General features: G+C 41.5%; 1 protein-coding gene across 3 annotated transcripts in view; it reads right to left on the bottom strand.

The window, feature by feature from the left end:
• Positions 1-220: 220 nt before the first annotated feature.
• Positions 221-17,202, bottom strand: part of LOC101167011 (tyrosine-protein kinase Fyn) — a 35,015-nt gene continuing 18,033 nt past the window's right edge. For 2 of the 3 annotated variants that reach the window (XM_023953147.1, XM_020714578.2), the window contains exons 3-12: positions 16,529-16,625; positions 15,232-15,330; positions 14,508-14,611; positions 14,254-14,403; positions 11,912-12,076; positions 10,356-10,535; positions 9,767-9,843; positions 8,813-8,966; positions 3,992-4,123; positions 221-1,081 (exon numbers count right to left, since the gene is read on the bottom strand). In XM_023953147.1, the coding sequence (XP_023808915.1) occupies positions 873-1,081; positions 3,992-4,123; positions 8,813-8,966; positions 9,767-9,843; positions 10,356-10,535; positions 11,912-12,076; positions 14,254-14,403; positions 14,508-14,611; positions 15,232-15,330; positions 16,529-16,625 (1,367 nt within the window). In that variant the 3' untranslated portion in view covers positions 221-872. Of the gene's footprint in view, positions 1,082-3,991; positions 4,124-8,812; positions 8,967-9,766; positions 9,844-10,355; positions 10,536-11,538; positions 11,695-11,911; positions 12,077-14,253; positions 14,404-14,507; positions 14,612-15,231; positions 15,331-16,528; positions 16,626-17,202 lie in introns of all 3 variants that reach the window. The other variant, XM_004083921.4, reaches the window with a different exon arrangement.

Below are 17,202 nucleotides of genomic sequence, written 5' to 3'. Positions count from 1 at the left end.
CTCCTAACGCCTCTTTTCAGTAATTGTTTAGTCTACTAGACTAGTCTACTAATCATTTATCTAGTTTCTTTCATTGCTGCAATTTAGATTTACCTGCTTGATTTAACCCTTGTGCTATCCTAAGCACTTTAACATTGGGAGTTGGGTCATCTAGACCCACTAGACAGTGCTCTGAACCTTTTTTCTTCAATGATTTATGATTTTCACTGGTGTCCATGGATAACATGAAATCTTTCCACCTTTATCCACCTTTGTCATGGTAGAGAGAACATGTCAATAGAAGGGGGTGGGGTCATCTAAAACAGCACAAGGGTTAAATGCTGTGAACTGAACACAAAACATAGCCTTAAACAAGTTTGACTTTTCTCATTGGATCTGCAAAAGGAGGAAAACTCAGCTGCTTTTGGAACGCATGCATGCAGACCAATATAAGGATGAGTTTAAAAGTTTTGTTAAAAATCTATATTTTAGAGAAGTAAGTTAAGTGAGGATGATGTGGAAAATCCAGATTGAGTTTCTGGATTAGCTGAAGTCTATGAAAGAAGCTGCAGTTTGACAAGAAAACCTTTCAGGGAACTGAGGGGAGATGAGGGTGGATGGCAACAACAGCAGAGAAACCGATGAAAGAAAATGAGGAACTACTGAGGCCTTCAATGTCACTTCTAGAAATTAGGAGTAAAAACAAAGTTGTCAAAAAATCTGCTCTGATGCTGCATGAAGCTGGAGACCTCTTCTTCCTCTTGTTTGCAGAGGAAAAACACCTGAAGCTGATGTTCCCTCAGGAACGCCAGCAGCTCCTCACTTCTCCACAGTTTCTCCCTTTTGTGTTCAGAGTCAGCGCTGCCTGGCCTGCTGATCTCTTCCCACTGACTTCAGAGGTTTTCTCCAGGCTGGTACTGAGGCTCAGTAGCAGTGAAGTAGTCCTCCAGGAAGAACTGTAGGTATTCGAAGGTGGGCCTCCCCTCTGCTTCCTGCTTCCAGCATTGTAGCATGAGCTCATGCATGGAGGTGGGGCAGTCCTGGGGGCATGGCATCCGGTAGCCCTGCTCCACCTGCTCCAGCACCTCTCTGTTATTCATGCCTAAAACACAACACAGGAAGACATTGAAGAAGACCAGCTGTATCTGGATAATTCCAATTATACTGAGACATTTGAACCAATAATTCTCCATAAAGTTGTGTTTTATGAGTTTTGGGAGTACCGTGTTTCCCCAATTATTCATCTGTCAATATTTACGGTTTCAAGTATTCGCTGATTTTATTTCAGTCACGTGACTCCTCAAGTTCATCTCAAAAACTCCAAATATTCAAGATGCTTACAGTACAGAGTCAAAGTCTGGACACACCTTCTCATTCAAATGAATGGGAAGGTGTGTCTAAACGTTTGCTCTGTACTGTATGTGAGACTTTTGCATCTGAGGAAGGTGCAGCGGGAATTTCTGAGAACTGGAGTGGAGATGAAGAGCACGCCGGCACGTCGGCTTCCTCGCCGGCTGCTAAAGAATATTAAAGTATGTTTCACACTAACCGCTAAACTCATTTGATGTTTGTTTTTCTAAAAGCTGTTAGCCTGTCTGCTCCAGCTCCCAGCCAAGCCTTCCCCCTGGACTCTCACACCTTCCCAGTAATAAACTCAAACTCAATTCTCTTCACTTGTGTCTGCTACATGTGTCCGCCTGCTTCGCCCTGCACCACAACACAAAGTTTGCGCCCCTGAATGGAGAAATGGCATCAGCTGACTCAGAAACGGCCGGAATATATCCTCATACGCTGAGAAAGATCATCGTGGAGAATAATTATCATGAATGAAACCGTCACACTTAGTTGATGAAGGAGGAAACACAGCTCCTGGTTTTAAGGCACAGAGACCCTCCTAATGCGTTATACAGTCCTCTACAGTACAGTCTATTGCTCTGAATGAAACAAACTTCTTATGTTGAGCAATATTCCATTGTTCTCTAAGAAATGTTTGACTAAGCATGTTTCAGAAGGGTTTTTGACGAGTAAGGATCACTGACGGAGATTCTTCCGCCACTGGCGGTGGGGGGAGGTTCTCTGTATTTGTGGATACTGCGTATTTGCGGGGGTCTCTGGTCCCTAACCCCCGCGGATAAAGGGGGGAATACTGTACACAGCTCAGGTCTCATATAGTGGACACATGATGCAATTTTCACTTACTCTAATTCCTCATTAGTTTGTATGTTTGTTACTTTAAAAAAAGTTTTAAAAGTAATTATGTAAGGTGCAGTTTTAAAATTCACGTTTTTGACCTTGAGGGAAAAAAAACCTACATGTAAACTAAAAAGGAATCAGGGCGGAGGCAAAGACTTTTTCTACTCTGCTGCAATTGACTGAACAAAAACTAAACTGCTGTAGTTCAAGCTCATCTCAACCATAACTGGAAATGTTAGTAACATTTTCCCGTTAGTTAAATGTTCCATCCGTGAGACAACCTTAGATGTAATATACTTCAGTGCTTCCGTAACACATCAGAACTTCAAGCTAGTAAACCAAAGTTTCATGTGAAGACCAATACTCCACATGTTCAAAAATGTCTGTACCATTGCTGTGGGACAGCCCTGCAATGGCCTGACATGCTGTCCAGGGCGTACCCTGTCTTGACCCAACAGGGTTGGGATAGGCTCCAGCAACTCTGTGACCTTTGACAGCAGGGTTTTAGCTACAATGTTGACACTTTTTTGGAAAGACATGCGAAACATCGCAGTTGATGAAAAGTGCTGCACAATACAATTAGTCCTGTAGCTAAATCCCTGAACGAGGATGCTCCATACTTTGATTAGAGCTGTCATGCAGCTCATCTTTTTCACATGATAGACTAATTGTTACCTGTAATTAGTTCATCTAATGAATCTATGTTCAATCTAAATTATTTTAAACCTAACTCTTACTGTAAAAAGTCTCATTTTGAGATATTATACTTTAAATTCATGATATTGTGCTAAAAGATCAAATTAACAACTAAAAATCTGTCTTTTTGAAGTTTTCCTGATCCAACAGACTTCCAACCTTTACTTTGAAACCAACATGGGGGATTTTTTCAATCTCCAACGATTAACAAAAACTCAAGAACCAAACATCTGGTACAGAATTCTCAAATTTAACAGAGAAAAACAGCAGAAACATTTTTCTGAGCAATCCAACAAATACTGACCACAAACTTCTTATTAGTACCATAATATCTGTTAACATACCTTATTCCACAGTTTACTGTCTGATATGATCAGTCCTCCACGAACAACAATCACCTCGTCAGGCTTTATCCCTTTACATAACATATATAACATAATAGTTGTGGCATTGTCGCTTTTTTTTGTGTTACTTCTGTCAAGAACTACAAAGTCACAAATTCACGTAGTGACAGCAGCAATGCGCCGCGTCTACAGCTGTACACAGACACCAAGATGTGTACCGGGACCAATGCAAGAGGCGTTTTTTAGCTGAGTTCAAATAAAATGTTCAATCCAAGGGTTGAACAGTTGGCCCGTTGTTTTAATATATTTCAGTAGAGGACATTAGTTAATGATTAAAAATTAGAATAACGCGCCAATTTGTCTGTACAGTAGTTAAATTTTCTTGATGAATGTGATAATTTGACAACTCTAACTTTGATCAGAATCCTCTGAATTTAAACTAAAGTATAACAGACTGATGTTCTTATTCTTTAAGCTGCATTTGTTATGCTAATATACATGAGTTGTCAATTGTGATGGAAGGAGTGGTCAATGGGAAAACTGATGACACAAATTATGTATACCAATATAATTAATATGAAGAAAGTTTATTCTCAAATACAAAAGGGGTTTATGCAAATATACACCTTGTGTGTCAGAGTATTCATAACCGCTGTTGTAACAGAAAAACCTGTTCAACACAAGAGGCCTTCAGCTCTGATGGGTCTGCTCAGCTGTTGGACAGGACAAGTTAAAAAGAGAATCAATCTTTTTTGCTTCACTGCAAGGACATTTCTTACCTGGGTATGGGACTCGGCCTTTGGTGACAAGCTCTGTTAAAAAGACCCCAAATGACCACACATCAGACTTGATGGTGAACTTCCCATACAACGCAGCCTCGGGGGCGGTCCACTTGATGGGGAACTTTGCACCTGCGGTAGACATTGGCTTAGCTTTTAATTGTGGAGTTACTGGCTTGTTAGAATGAAGAAATTGATACTTCATATCATTCTGGAAGTTTTAAACTGATCAGAACCTTTTAAATTAGATAGTGAGATTTTTCTTTTTGGTGACTTAAAATGGTAAAGGTCAGAAAAAGCAAACTGTACTAATTAGTATGTGGCAGATTAAACTGAAGTATCTAGGAGTATTTTGTGAAATACCCAAGGGTGGTTAAATAGTCAGAAAATTGTGATTTCCCCCTCATGACAGCTTAGTTTAGAAAAATCACTACCGTGTTTTTGTACTTCCTCAAGTGTTTCATAAACCTTTGTTTACAAACATAAATCCTTAAACTTTGAGCGGTCAGCCGTGAAAAAATAAAAAAAGCATTGCTGTCAAAACAAAATAGCTGGTGGCTCTGTCAATGAAAGAAAATGCCCAATGGTCATTAAAATAATGAACAACCACCAAACTGGGAAGACATTATTTTCAATGGTTGTTTAAACGGTTAAGGGATAAACTAAGAAAACAGACTTGGACTAAAAGGATGACACCCTGAACCCATAACATGTAGAGTGGAAATGTTCATGCACATTTTTCTACGCTGCAAGTTGTGAGGAACACTTATACAACACGCAGCAGAAGGTGAGACAGAGGTGTGTTGTACAGATTTTTCTTTGTTTCTTGAGCCCATAAGTGGCATTCACAGACTCCTTGCATTAGGAAATTAGAAAATCAGAGTGCAGTTTGTTTGGCATTCTACAGGCAAGTGGAATTTGGGATTATGGCCTACTGGTCGAACAGCAGCTTCAGACAAGCATAGAGGTCCAACAACAAAACAGGACTCGGTATCCGATCCGAGAGGCCACTCCTTGCAACCATGCCCTTCCAGCTGTGGTTTGGCCTGTGGGCTAAAATCAAAGTCATACACTGAGGGACACGATCTTCTCATCCACTGTCAATTACCAAGGTAGGTAATTGAAAAGCTCCTCAGGGCTCAAGGCATCAGTGTTGGATGAAGTTGAGAGTTTCAAATCTGGATGCTTTGGGACTGTCTTGGCTGACACGTCTTTGCAGAATCACATGGTAGTCAGGGACTGCACCACTGGACTGGCAGAAAGGGGTGATGGCTACCCTTTTCTAGAAGAGGAACCAGATGGTGTGTTCCAACTACCGGGAAATCACACTCCGTAGCCTTCTTGGAAAGTCTGTGTCAGGGTACTGAAGAGGAGAGTTTAGCTGAAAGTCGAACCTTAGATTCAGGAACGACAGTGTGGTCTCTGTCCTGGTTGTGGAACAGTGGACCAGCTCTACACTTTTCTTTATTTGCTTCATTTTTATATATATTTTGCCAAAACTCTCAATTTTTGTCTTATCTGTCTGAAAAAATGTTCTCACCGAATTTTTGCTTTGTCAGTACACATTTTGGTAAATACCAGTCTCCCTTTTTATGATTTACATTCAACAGTAGTATCCTCATCAATCATCTCCACTCTTCTTCTCAGGTCCATTGTGGATCAGTTGATGGATGTTGCAGTCTGATAATGATGTCACTGGAGATAACCTTTACTGTCCTTGAAGGATGTTCTGTGCTCTTTAGTAACTATCTCTTCAGCTTGTCATCAGTTTTCCTCTTGCATCCATTCATAGGAGGATGTCTACAGTCTTGTAGAGCTTAAACTTCAGAAAAAGAAATGTGCAACTCTTATTTAAGGAACATCAAGTTGCTTGGACATTGACTTGCAGCCTTTGCCTACGATGTTTTTTAATTTTGTGAAGCCATGCTCCATGTGGGACCCACCAGGTCACTAAACAGCACAGTGACTACTGTCACCCTTTAACCCTTGTGCTATCCCAGGCACTTTACCATTGGGAGTTGGGTCATCTAGACCCACTAGACAGTGCTCTGAACCTTTTTTCTTCAATGATTTGTGATCTTCACTGGTGTCCATGGATTACATGAAATCTTTCCACCTTTATCCACCTTTTGTCATGGTAGAGAGAACACGTCAATGGTCACCTTGACCTCATAGGATAGCACAAGGGTTAAATAGACAGACTGTTACGTCCCCTTGTGTGTCTAAGGGCAACGAGGGCATAACATAAAAAAGAAAAGTTTTGGCTAACAAATTAACTGTAACAAATACACCAAACGAATGTCTCCATAAAAATATAACAACTTTATTTACAAATTAACAAACAACGACCAGCAATAACTAAAAGTGAAGCTAAAAGGCTTCAGGGTGAACCAAGGCCAAAATAACAAACAAAACCCCAACTAACTGAAATATGTAATCTTACCTGTAAATGAAAGGAAAGGGAAATAAATGACAAAACTCTAACCTCCCAAACCTAACAAAAACAGGAGAAAACATGTACTAAAGAAAATGGCGGTTCACCCCTACAGCTTCACTTAAATAACTATAAACCAAAAGACTAATCAGAGTGGGCACAAAAATACAAACTATGAAGAACTATGAATACAAAATACTAAAGTGCAACACACAACTAAACAAGAGGTGAAATCAAAACCAAAATGGAGAAGAGGGCCAAGCTGCAGTGGAGACTGTTGCAGCAAGGCTCCCTTCCCCATTTTGGTTTGTATTTCACAGGTAAGATTACATATTTCAGTTAGTTGGGGTTTTGTTTGTTATTTTGGCCTTGGTTCACCCTGAAGCCTTTTAGCTTCACTTTTAGTTATTGCTGGTCGTTGTTTGTTAATTTGTAAATAAAGTTGTTATATTTTTATGGAGACATTCGTTTGGTGTATTTGTTACAGTTAATTTGTTAGCCAAAACTTAACCTGTTTATGTTTATGTTTATGCTATGCCCTCGTTGCCCTTAGACACACAAGGGGACGTAACATAATTGGGGGCTTGTCCGGGATATTTGAAACCATTTGGGTTTCTCTAATTTGTTAATTTATATGTGGGTTTTTTCAGATTGGTTAACAGTTTTTGCTTCACTTTTTAGACTTGGTTGGCCGTTTATCTTTGTGGACCATAACATTGGCCTTTGTAGTTGGTGTTCTGTTGGCTTTGGGAACCAGAGCATTTTTAAAGAGCAGTTGTTGTCTGAGCAGGAGTGCTCCAACCCTCAGGCAGATTTTGGCTGGAGGCATCAGTTGGAGGTGGTGTAGGCGATGGTGTGGGAGTGCAGGCTGCTGCAGGTGTTGCCAATGCCACAAGCCCGAACGGGCGGCAGCAGGTGCGTAAGTTCCTGCTGCCATAGCTGGTGCAAGGGCAGACCCAACTGCATTGTTCCAGACGGGGTTGCCAGACAGAACGTCCGCTGCTCCTAAAGTTTGTGAGTATAAACATCGCTCTTGGTTTGAGTGCACTGTGGCCTCTTTGTCCTGACAAATGTGAAATTGGTGCTTTAAGCACATTGACCACCATTCTGTAGACTCTAGAAAACTGTTAACCAAACTTGTTTACTTCTGTGCAACACATTTGTTTGTTTAATTTGGAGTTGGTTTTGTGTGACTAGTCTTTGGTGACTAGTCATGACGGGTGCGTGTTCTGCGGGGCGCGCACCCCGAGTTGACGGGCGCGTGTCCTGCGGGGCGCGCACCCCGAGTTGACGGGCGCGTGTCTTGTGGGGCGCGCACCCCGAGTTGACGGGTGCGTGTCTTGTGGGGCGCGCACCCCGAGTTGACGGGTGCGTGTCTTGCGGGGCGCGCACCCCGAGTTGACGGGTGCGTGTCTTGTGGGGCGCGCACCCCGAGTGGACGGTCGCGTGCCCAGAGGGGTATGCGTCCCGAGTTTGACGGCCGCATTCCCGGAGTGGTATGCGTCCCGAGTTTGACGGTCGCGTGCCTCGAGGGGTGCGCGTCCCGAGTTTGTGTGATGCGTTTTGTGTGGCCGGTTAGAGTTTGTGTGGCGTCCTGAGGTTGGGATGCAATTTTTGTGACGGATCTTCAGTTTGTGTGGTGTGCTGGAGAGCTTCCACTTTGTGTGTGCTCCACTTGGGGTAAAATCTTCTTTTGAAAAGAAGTTTTATCTTGGGTAGGGGGGTGTTACGGCTGTGGCCGTATTTGGTTTTGGTTTGTTCTGTTCTGTGTTTTGTGGATCTTTGGGTTTGTATGTCTTTGTTTGTGATTATTTTCAGGTGTGGTGGAAAGGGTGTGGCCTCCCCCTCCAGCTGGCAGCAGCAGAGCATTAGATCAAACATTGTTAGAGCTTTTTGGTCCTGGTAATTTGGGTTGGTTATTTTTGTATGATTTTGAGTTGTCATTGTAAATAAATTCCCAGCTTAATTTCAGTCTGGGTCTGGTGAGAGTTTCGAGTCATTGGTGAATTTGGTTTTTCTTTTTACCTTTATGTTACTCCCGTTTACAAACTCCTAGACAGGGGTGTAACACAGACTATCTATTTAAACAACTATATAAGTGATCAGTGATGCCAGTAAGAGAACAAATATTTCACTTTAGCCACATCATCTTCAAACATTTCTAATGATATCCTCGTTTTGTCCAGGCTCCTTTTTAATTTTCCAATGATTAAACATGACTTCTGAAGCAGTTTTTGAATTTAGCGGCTGATTTTCTTGTGATTTTTAGTCAACATTACTTATGCAAGTCTTATTTTATTCTAGTGTTTAATGAGGGGGTCATTAAAGGATGACTCTGCCTATACCTGGAGACATGTATTCATGCTGGAAGAAGCATGGAGCCCTACCTTGCCGCGCGTTGTACTCGTTATCTTCAATCAGTCTTGCTAGGCCAAAGTCTGCGATCTTACACCCCATGTTGTCCCCAACCAGGATGTTGGCAGAGCGCAAGTCTCTGTGGATGTAATTCATCCTCTCGATGTAAGCCATGCCTGCTGACACCTGTAGGGCAGCATGGAAATGGAACCAATCAAATCAGACCAATTTGGAAATTATGTGACTAAGTAGAGCAGTTCAAAGTCCTTCAAACTAATCTGACCATAACATTTGGCTTGAACAGAGCATAACAAAAATAAGGAACTTCATAAAATCTACGGCTGACTCTGAATTCTTCCACTACCCCAACGGCTTCTCCCCACCCCTACATTTAGCCCTCCAAATGGAGAGTTATGGAAAAATAGTGTCTTTGAATTCAGACGAATTCAGACTCGATGACGACATCGATAGGTGCCGGTCAGCTACGTTAGCGCCGAGCTGCTGGTGCATCGGTTTTATAACTTTAAAAAGGTCAGGCTAAAACAAAAAGTCATGACTTCCTTTAAATGTAAACTTCTGTGCATCAGAGCATCAGAGCAAACCCAGGTGAAGCAATGCACTTCTCCTACACGGCATAGCGTGATGCAGAACAGCCTCGTAGCAGAGGGCTCAGCATCCCTCCGCCGCGAGAGCTACCACTTAAAAAACTATTTCGGACAACCCTACCCCTCCAAATGCCACAACATCTGGAGGGGTAGGGAGAAGCCGTAGGGGTAGGGGAAGAATTAGGATTCAGCCTTTGTCTTTCATGAAACACTGGTATTGAAAAACAAAAAAACTGGTCTCATCTTGAGAAAGACTATAGTTTCTTAACTCTGGCCCAACTCGAAACTCACATCAACAAAGCTCTAACAAGGGTTTCTTTACAAATGATTCTTAGAGTTGTTGTTGCAGAGAAACTCGTGATATCTCCACAGGAGATGTACCTGTGCTGCCATGTCCACCAGGTCGGGAAGCTTTAAGTCTCGTCCTTCTCCAGTCTTCAGGAAGTCCAGAAGGCTTCCTGCAGTACAGAAGCACACGTGATGTTTTCCATGACACAAGAACATATCTGAGGAAACCAGATGAAGAGCAGTCTTTCCAAACTACGTCATTTTCAGCAACCATACATGAACCCTGTCGTCTTTCTAGGTGGTATTTTATTATTGAGATCACATTCTGTGGGCTTTAAAAATCCCAATGATAGTCTTGAAGAACCAAGAGGCTCGAACACAACCTGGCATCACATTTTACTGTCTGATGCAGAACTTTTATGATGGTAAAGCTCCATGTCTGCTTCAGGTTCATATTTCAACTTAACTCGATCTAAACAGGAAAACTTCAGGAAATGTATGTTCAGCTCAAACACTTTGTGGTTAGTGATTTAATGACCAATGCAGTCCAGCTGTTACTGGTTGTTTGAGTTGTTTATTTAAATATAGAAGTCTGTTTGACTCGAAAGTCCTAAATCTGTGAGGCATAACATTTAGCAGGGTGCCTTTGCAGAGAAATGTGTGTGTGTGTGTGTGTGTGTACCTTTGCCCATATACTCAGTCACAATGTAAATGGGCTCCTCAGAAACCACAGCGTAGAGCTGAACCAGCTTATCATGGTGAAGGTTTTTCATGATCTGAGCCTCTTCCAGGAAGGATTCAGGAGACATGGTGCCAGGCTTTAGCGTCTTCACTGCCACTTTAGTTGTACCATTCCACGTTCCTGGTGCAGGAACACAAACACTTTTGTCAGCAGCTGGATCACTTATACAGGGATGGGGCCGTCTCAAAGTCTGACCGGCACCTCTGTTGTGAAATAAAGACCCACTCTGATGAAAATAGTGTTCTGAACACGTTCTGGTAACATTTTTTCTAACGATTGAGGATATATATTAAGAAAATTAAGCTGAAATGTGCATTTCTGAATATGTCTTTGTTAAAATCATTGTGAATCAGAAGCAGATGAAAAAAATGCCTCTGGTAAAAGCTCGTATTTGTGATACCGAAAATACTGTGGGTGGGCCACAAGCTCCCTGCTCTGAGTTCTTAGCAACAGGGATGGGGGCGGGGTTGCTCCGTGTCAACTTTCCCGCCCACATCTCTATGTCCAAGACATGTGCTAGAAAATGACTCAGGTTTTTGATTAGGGCTAAAATGGCATAATCATATTTAAAAGATTTGAAAGACCACTGGAAATCAAAAGATGATCAGAGTGAGACTTTAAACACTGTGTTGTTCTGGTAAATCTGCATTTAGTCTCAAAACAATAACAAAATGGAAATGAGTAATTATATTTGTAATTAATGCAGCGAAATTAGTGATGAAAAAAGCCAATCAGATGACATGGAGGCTAATTATGTTGGATGGTGTGAAGGGCTTTATCGTAACGCTTGTACTATCCTAGGCACTTTACCATTGGGAGTTGGGTCATCTAGACCCACTAGACAGTGCTCTGAACCTTTTTTCTTCAATGATTTGTGATCTTCACTGGTGTCCATGGATTACATGAAATCTTTCCACCTTTATCCACCTTTGTCATGGTAGGGAGAACACCTCAATAGTCAGTAGTGGCTCATGTTCATACAGTCTGACATTGGGACCATCAACAGAAAGAAGAGGCTCTTGGAGGCCTGCTGACTGAAAACCTCAGTAAAGGCTAACGGAGGTAAAAGTCAGGCAGTGATGGTGTCAGGAGACAGGAATTTCTTAGTTTTTGATTTTCTTACCATAAAACACATCAGCAAAACATCCTGTCCCCAACTTCACTTCCAACTCAAGAGTGTCTCTGCTGATCTCCCAGGCATCGTGACTCAAGCCCACAGTGTCGGGGATGGAGTTCACACACACGCCTGTTAAGTTATGGCACAAACCATCCGCACTCTCTACAGGGGGAGGGAAGGCACACAGGGTTAACTGGAGGGTCATGCAGTGAGGCTCATGTGGAGGAGGACATTTGATGCAAATTATGAGGAGACTTGAAGGTAATAGATCTGCTCCAGAAAGTTTTTAAAGACGTTTTTCCAAATTGTCCCCTGACCCTAAACATGTCTGGTGATCCCCGTCCTTGAAGCCTCAACTTCTAGTTGGCTGAATCCATACCCATCCAGACCTCCCCAAACTGCCCATTTCCAAGACGCCTGATCAGCTTCAGCGACTCCCGTGGGATCTCCCACACGTCTCTGGTTTTGATGGACAGGTCAGCGAGGCAAGGAATGCCTTTGTGGCAGGGAACCACCAAGCGACAGCAGAGACCTGCAGCTCGGTCTGCACACCACACAAAGCAACACACAAAGGGAAACTTCCGAAGATTAGTGCAGAGCTCATAGATGGTCTGGCAGGAACCACAAGAGAAAACAAGCAGGAAGGAAATGGAAAAACAGAAAGCTGCAAGCTAAAACCTTCAGGCGACTGAAAGAAGCCAAAGAAAAATGTTCCATCACATGCTGCAAATGATATGCACTGCTAATTTAGTACTTTGCATATTATTTGCAAAGTACTAAATTAGGCAAGTATAATTATGAAATAATGCTGTTCAAAAGTCTGCACAAGCTGAGGAAAGTAAGACAGATCAAATATAAAATGAGTAAAACAGAAAAAGGATTAAGTACAAGAAACAAAAATACTCAAATGCTGCAAGTAACTCTAGCTAAAGAATGTCTATGACAGGAGAAGGAAGCTCTACTTTTAGGAAGTGCTGAAACATGCTTAGTGACAATTATGTATTAAAAAATAAAAACAGTAAAAAAATGTGTACAATATTCCTTTGCCATATTTTGGTTCACCTTTTGCAGTCTCACTGTTTCATGGATTTTCTTCAGTACAACTTTGGATGCTTTTTCTGAACCATGCACTCTATTCTGCGACTTGATTGGCTGTTGGTCTTGTCAGTCAATCTCCTCTCTGCTGTGTCTCTTGTACAGATACGTACAGCTTGCTACAGTCACATAAATCTTCACTGCGCTCAGATCTTTATAGTACTGGACTTATTTTTTATAAAGGTTTGAACTCAGAGTTTAAACTACACAGAAAGGTCTGAAAATGTTCATGTCTTTCTGAGAATAATGTAAAAAGTGTGTAGTGAGGAGTTAAAACATCTGTAATCCTCCTTCACAGATTACACCTAAAACAGGCTATTTATGGAATGTGATCATTTATGTATATAATATATAGGTCTATATACTGTACATAAGAAATAGCTATCAGCTCTTTAAGTAACCTGCATTTGGCCATTAGAGGTGACAAAATCTTTGTATATTAATAATGTTTTACCCTTGAAGAGTTCTAAAAATATGTCATCTTATTTTTCAGAAATAAAATGCTTCAGCATATAAAGATGTCATTTCAATCCCAATCTTTAAAAAATAAAGTTACAGCTTTCAGATGCAGCAAGTAGCAAAGACACAACAAAGAAAGTTATTTTAAAATGTCCTGAGCCACATCTAGTATTGATATGAAACATGCAAGTGATCACTTCTGCTGACTAAAGGATTTACAATTAATACACCACAGAGCGCCGGGAGCATCATCATCAACTCACCAGTGAAAGAAAACACCAGACACCAGTGAGTTTCAGTTGACAGTTAAAAGACAATAAAGACGTGTTTTGACAATTTATAAATTACTTTTATCCTAAAGACGTAACTACCAGAAGAAACTCTGACTATTTGCTTTTAGTTCCTAGATTATTCCCAGGATGTTTGTCAGTTTTATGTTTTTCTTACTAGAATTCATTTGTAGAATTAATGTTTTTAATGGAACTGTTCAAACACTTTAGCTTTCTGTTTTATTTATGCTCTCTTTCAAACTTGAAAGCTTTTTGATTTAATTTTAAGCTTAGTTTGTAATATAAATGCCTTTTCTTAGTTGTCTTTCAGTGCATCTGTTATGTTTAGAGGATGAGAGGAAATTAATAGTAAAATCCAAAAACCTGCTGATGATATAAATGATATAAAAAAATCCATATCGCCCAGGCAACAAAGGAGTGGCAATGTAAAAATTATTTCAAGGTTCTGGAGTGTTCCGTTCAGTCTCTGGACCTCATTGCAATCGAGAATCTGTGGGGGGAGATGAAAGTCTGTTTCCCAACAGCCCCAAAACACCCAGCTCTAGAGGAGTTCCACTATAAGGAATGGGCAAAAACAGGAGCTGCAGTGTCTGCAAACATGGTGAAAACCTGCAGGAGACCTTCTATCATTGAAATCTTTCTTATACAATAAAGAGATGTTTCTCTATAATATTACAGACTTCTCTCTGGGAACAACTTAGTGGAACAACTTGTAGAATCTGTGACAAATTTCTTTTACGCCTCGCTATACTTACAAAGCAAAATGTAACAAAATAAAGTGACTTCATGGTATAAGACGCTGTCCCAAAATAGACTAAAAGTGACTGACTTTGAACCGAGTAAACGTCTGCGTCTTTGAGTGAGGAGCGTGTTTTACCTGAGTAATGCTGAACCAGCTGCTGAAGCTTGTCAAACTGGGCCCTGGTGGTGATGTAATACCCACCACTGTCCAGCTTGCGGATCTTATAATGTTTGACGTGGTCACCTTTCACACTGTCCCAGTCCCGTATGGACAGGGAAAAGGCCCCTGTGTGGCAGGTCAAATGTCAGTAATGTGAAGACTTTATGGTCAATGGCACATGTCAGAAATCCACTCCCACTCTTGGAGGTTTGTGTGTCAGCGGCTCTTACCCATCGTGGTTTCACTCTCTCTGATAAGGTAAGCGCCGCGAGCGTTGCCGGCGGACAGCAGCTGTCTCTCTGCATCCTTACGGCCAAGTTTGCCAAAATACCAGCTGCAGTGGAGCAAAGACACAAAAAGGGCTCAAAAACACATCAACATCCTTCTACGTTTGACCTCAGCTGTACAGAAGACGAGAATTGTCTTGTTCTTGAGAAAATGGTAGCTGTTATCTGTTATTTTTTCTATCCTAGGCTAATGACTTAACAGGTTATCATGAGATCACTGTTTTCTCGAGATAGACATTTAAGTTGTTATCACAAGAAAAGAGAAAAAATGTTTTATCATTGGAGATCCCTGAAAATTAATAATCTTCTCAAATGTTGTCTAATTCAAAAGTTGTTTCTGACCAACAATATTAGCATATTTTCCACCTGAGTAAGACTGCAACTAAAATAAACAATAATGGAAGAGTGTGATGCCTGTCACTACACAAGGCTCCATTGTCTTTACATGTTCCTGTTCAAATAAAGAGCAGCGCATTTTACCAAATCATTGGACTTAAACAAGTATAAATGTAGTGAGATCTGAGAAATGTTCTGACCCTCAGTCAGCCTGATCTCAGTTCTTCAGTAACATAAAACATAAACATTCTTTGCGTGCAGATGAACACAGATTGTGAGGGTTTTCCCTTCAGTCTGAAGATCCCCTTTGGATGTCCCTGTCGCCACTTACTCTTCAGCTTGGACCGAGTCCACCGGAGCCACGTAATTGCTGGGAATGTAGCCACTGCAGCCGGTGGTAAGCGACCGAGCATCCCACCAGTCTCCTTCACTGAAAATAGGCAGAAAGCATACAGGAGCAGACGTTACACGCTGACGTACCACATCTGTCAGTGTATCTTTTAGGTGGAATCTGACAGATGCTAGTTGTTGATACTCATGTCCAAACACTATCATGGTAATGCATTACTAAACCATTACAGTCTCTCACAAACATCATCATACCCAAGCCAGTCTTCCCCCAAAAGCTTTACATTCAGCCCTGGTTTAAACATTAATTTACCATAGGAGGGGAAGAAGAGTAAACCAGGGATATGAGGTCAGGGGAAGCAGTGCCTCTCTTGTCATCCTCATCCTAATATCAAAATAAACATGTCTCCACTAATCTGGGATTTAAATGCAATTTATATGTATGAGTCTTATCATTTTAGAATCATAATCGTTATATTTATATGTATTTCCTGGTTACGGGTGAGGAAGCACCAAGATCTTCCTCATGTTGGAGGAAACTCCATGCAAACTGGGTTGCATGGGATTACAAACTGGGTGTATAAACGTGTTTACCAGTATTTATAAATGACTATAATAATAGTATTTGTGTAAAAGTGTGTTGATATCTGTGTGGCAGGACTGTTTTTCTCTGTTTCACCTCTTCTTTTGGTAGCATCGCTAAAGGCATGCGCTAAACCAGTTTGAAGGAATTGCACAATCTAACATGAGGAAGACTATACAGAGCTCGGTGCTGCTTCACTTTGATGCAACACCATGTAACTGAACAAGGAACACCCCAAATGCAGTTATTTGATGACAAAAATGATTACAATGATTTAAATCATGCAGAAATTGCTGTTAAAGTACAGATCAGTGCATATTTATTTAATCACTATTATTCATCCTATGATGGCAGGGCAGGATGATGACAGATGAGGCATTGACTTGTTACTGTAGGCCCCAGGTATAGTCATTTAATTACAATACATAACATGTTAGCTTCACCACCCCATCTTCCACCCCACCACCTATAAAAAATACTGCATTTATGGATGTCAGGAACAAGAGACAAACATTGTTATTGCTGGAAATACATTTGGGAGCTGAACTTGACTTTTGTGGATAAGAAAACACAGGCAGAAAGAGCTGACTATCTATTTTCAGGTTCCGTTTTTCCCCGATTATCAGCAGCTTATTCCAGTTTGGCAAGATGTTTAAGCTGCTTTCCTCCAGCAGGGGGAGCTCTTGGAGAGACTTACGTGCTGTTGAGGATTTGGAGCTTGTCTCCTTTCTTGAAGCTCAGGTCATCTTCTGTGCGAGCCTCGTAGTCATAAAGTGCTATAAAGAGGGTGACTCCTGCAATAAGCAACAGGAACAAGTCAGTGTTCTACAGCACAACAAGTTTCAAAGTGGTTTTCAGAGGGTCAGGTGTTTTCATGACGTCCCTCAAGGTGGTTGCATGAGCCTCAAGGGAACTGTAAGACACACCTTTAAGACTTAGCCACCCTTCTCTTTGACCCTCCACGGGTCCAGAAAACCCAAACATCTGAAGCACCCGTACGGGCCACCTCCCTTAGGTGCATGTGACTACTACGGCTTTAGCTTCCACTACAGTATGACTAGCATTACAGCACAGACAGATTCATCAATATTTCTCCCACCAGGAGGAGGTTCAGTAGCTAAAGTCCCCCTTACACTGCCGATTGGGATTATAGAGAACATCAAATAATCCACATCCTGCGATGGGGGCACAAGGATTGGGTCCTGTTACTTGCTTAGTTGCAGATAGTGACTGATTTTTTTCACCACAAAGGCGTGGCTCCTAAAATAGTCAGTTGTGTGTTACAGGGGCTGTTCTGGCCAAAGAGAGGAGCTCAGAGAAATCCATGGGATTCATGGAAGTCCAAAGAGATCCCTAACCCAACAAATGATA

Source organism: Oryzias latipes, chromosome 24 (assembly GCF_002234675.1).
Source record: "Oryzias latipes chromosome 24, ASM223467v1".
Taxonomy (NCBI): Eukaryota; Metazoa; Chordata; class Actinopteri; order Beloniformes; family Adrianichthyidae; genus Oryzias; species Oryzias latipes.
The sequence above is the reverse complement of the archived record's forward strand: the minus strand, read 5'-3'. Positions and strand labels throughout refer to the sequence as shown.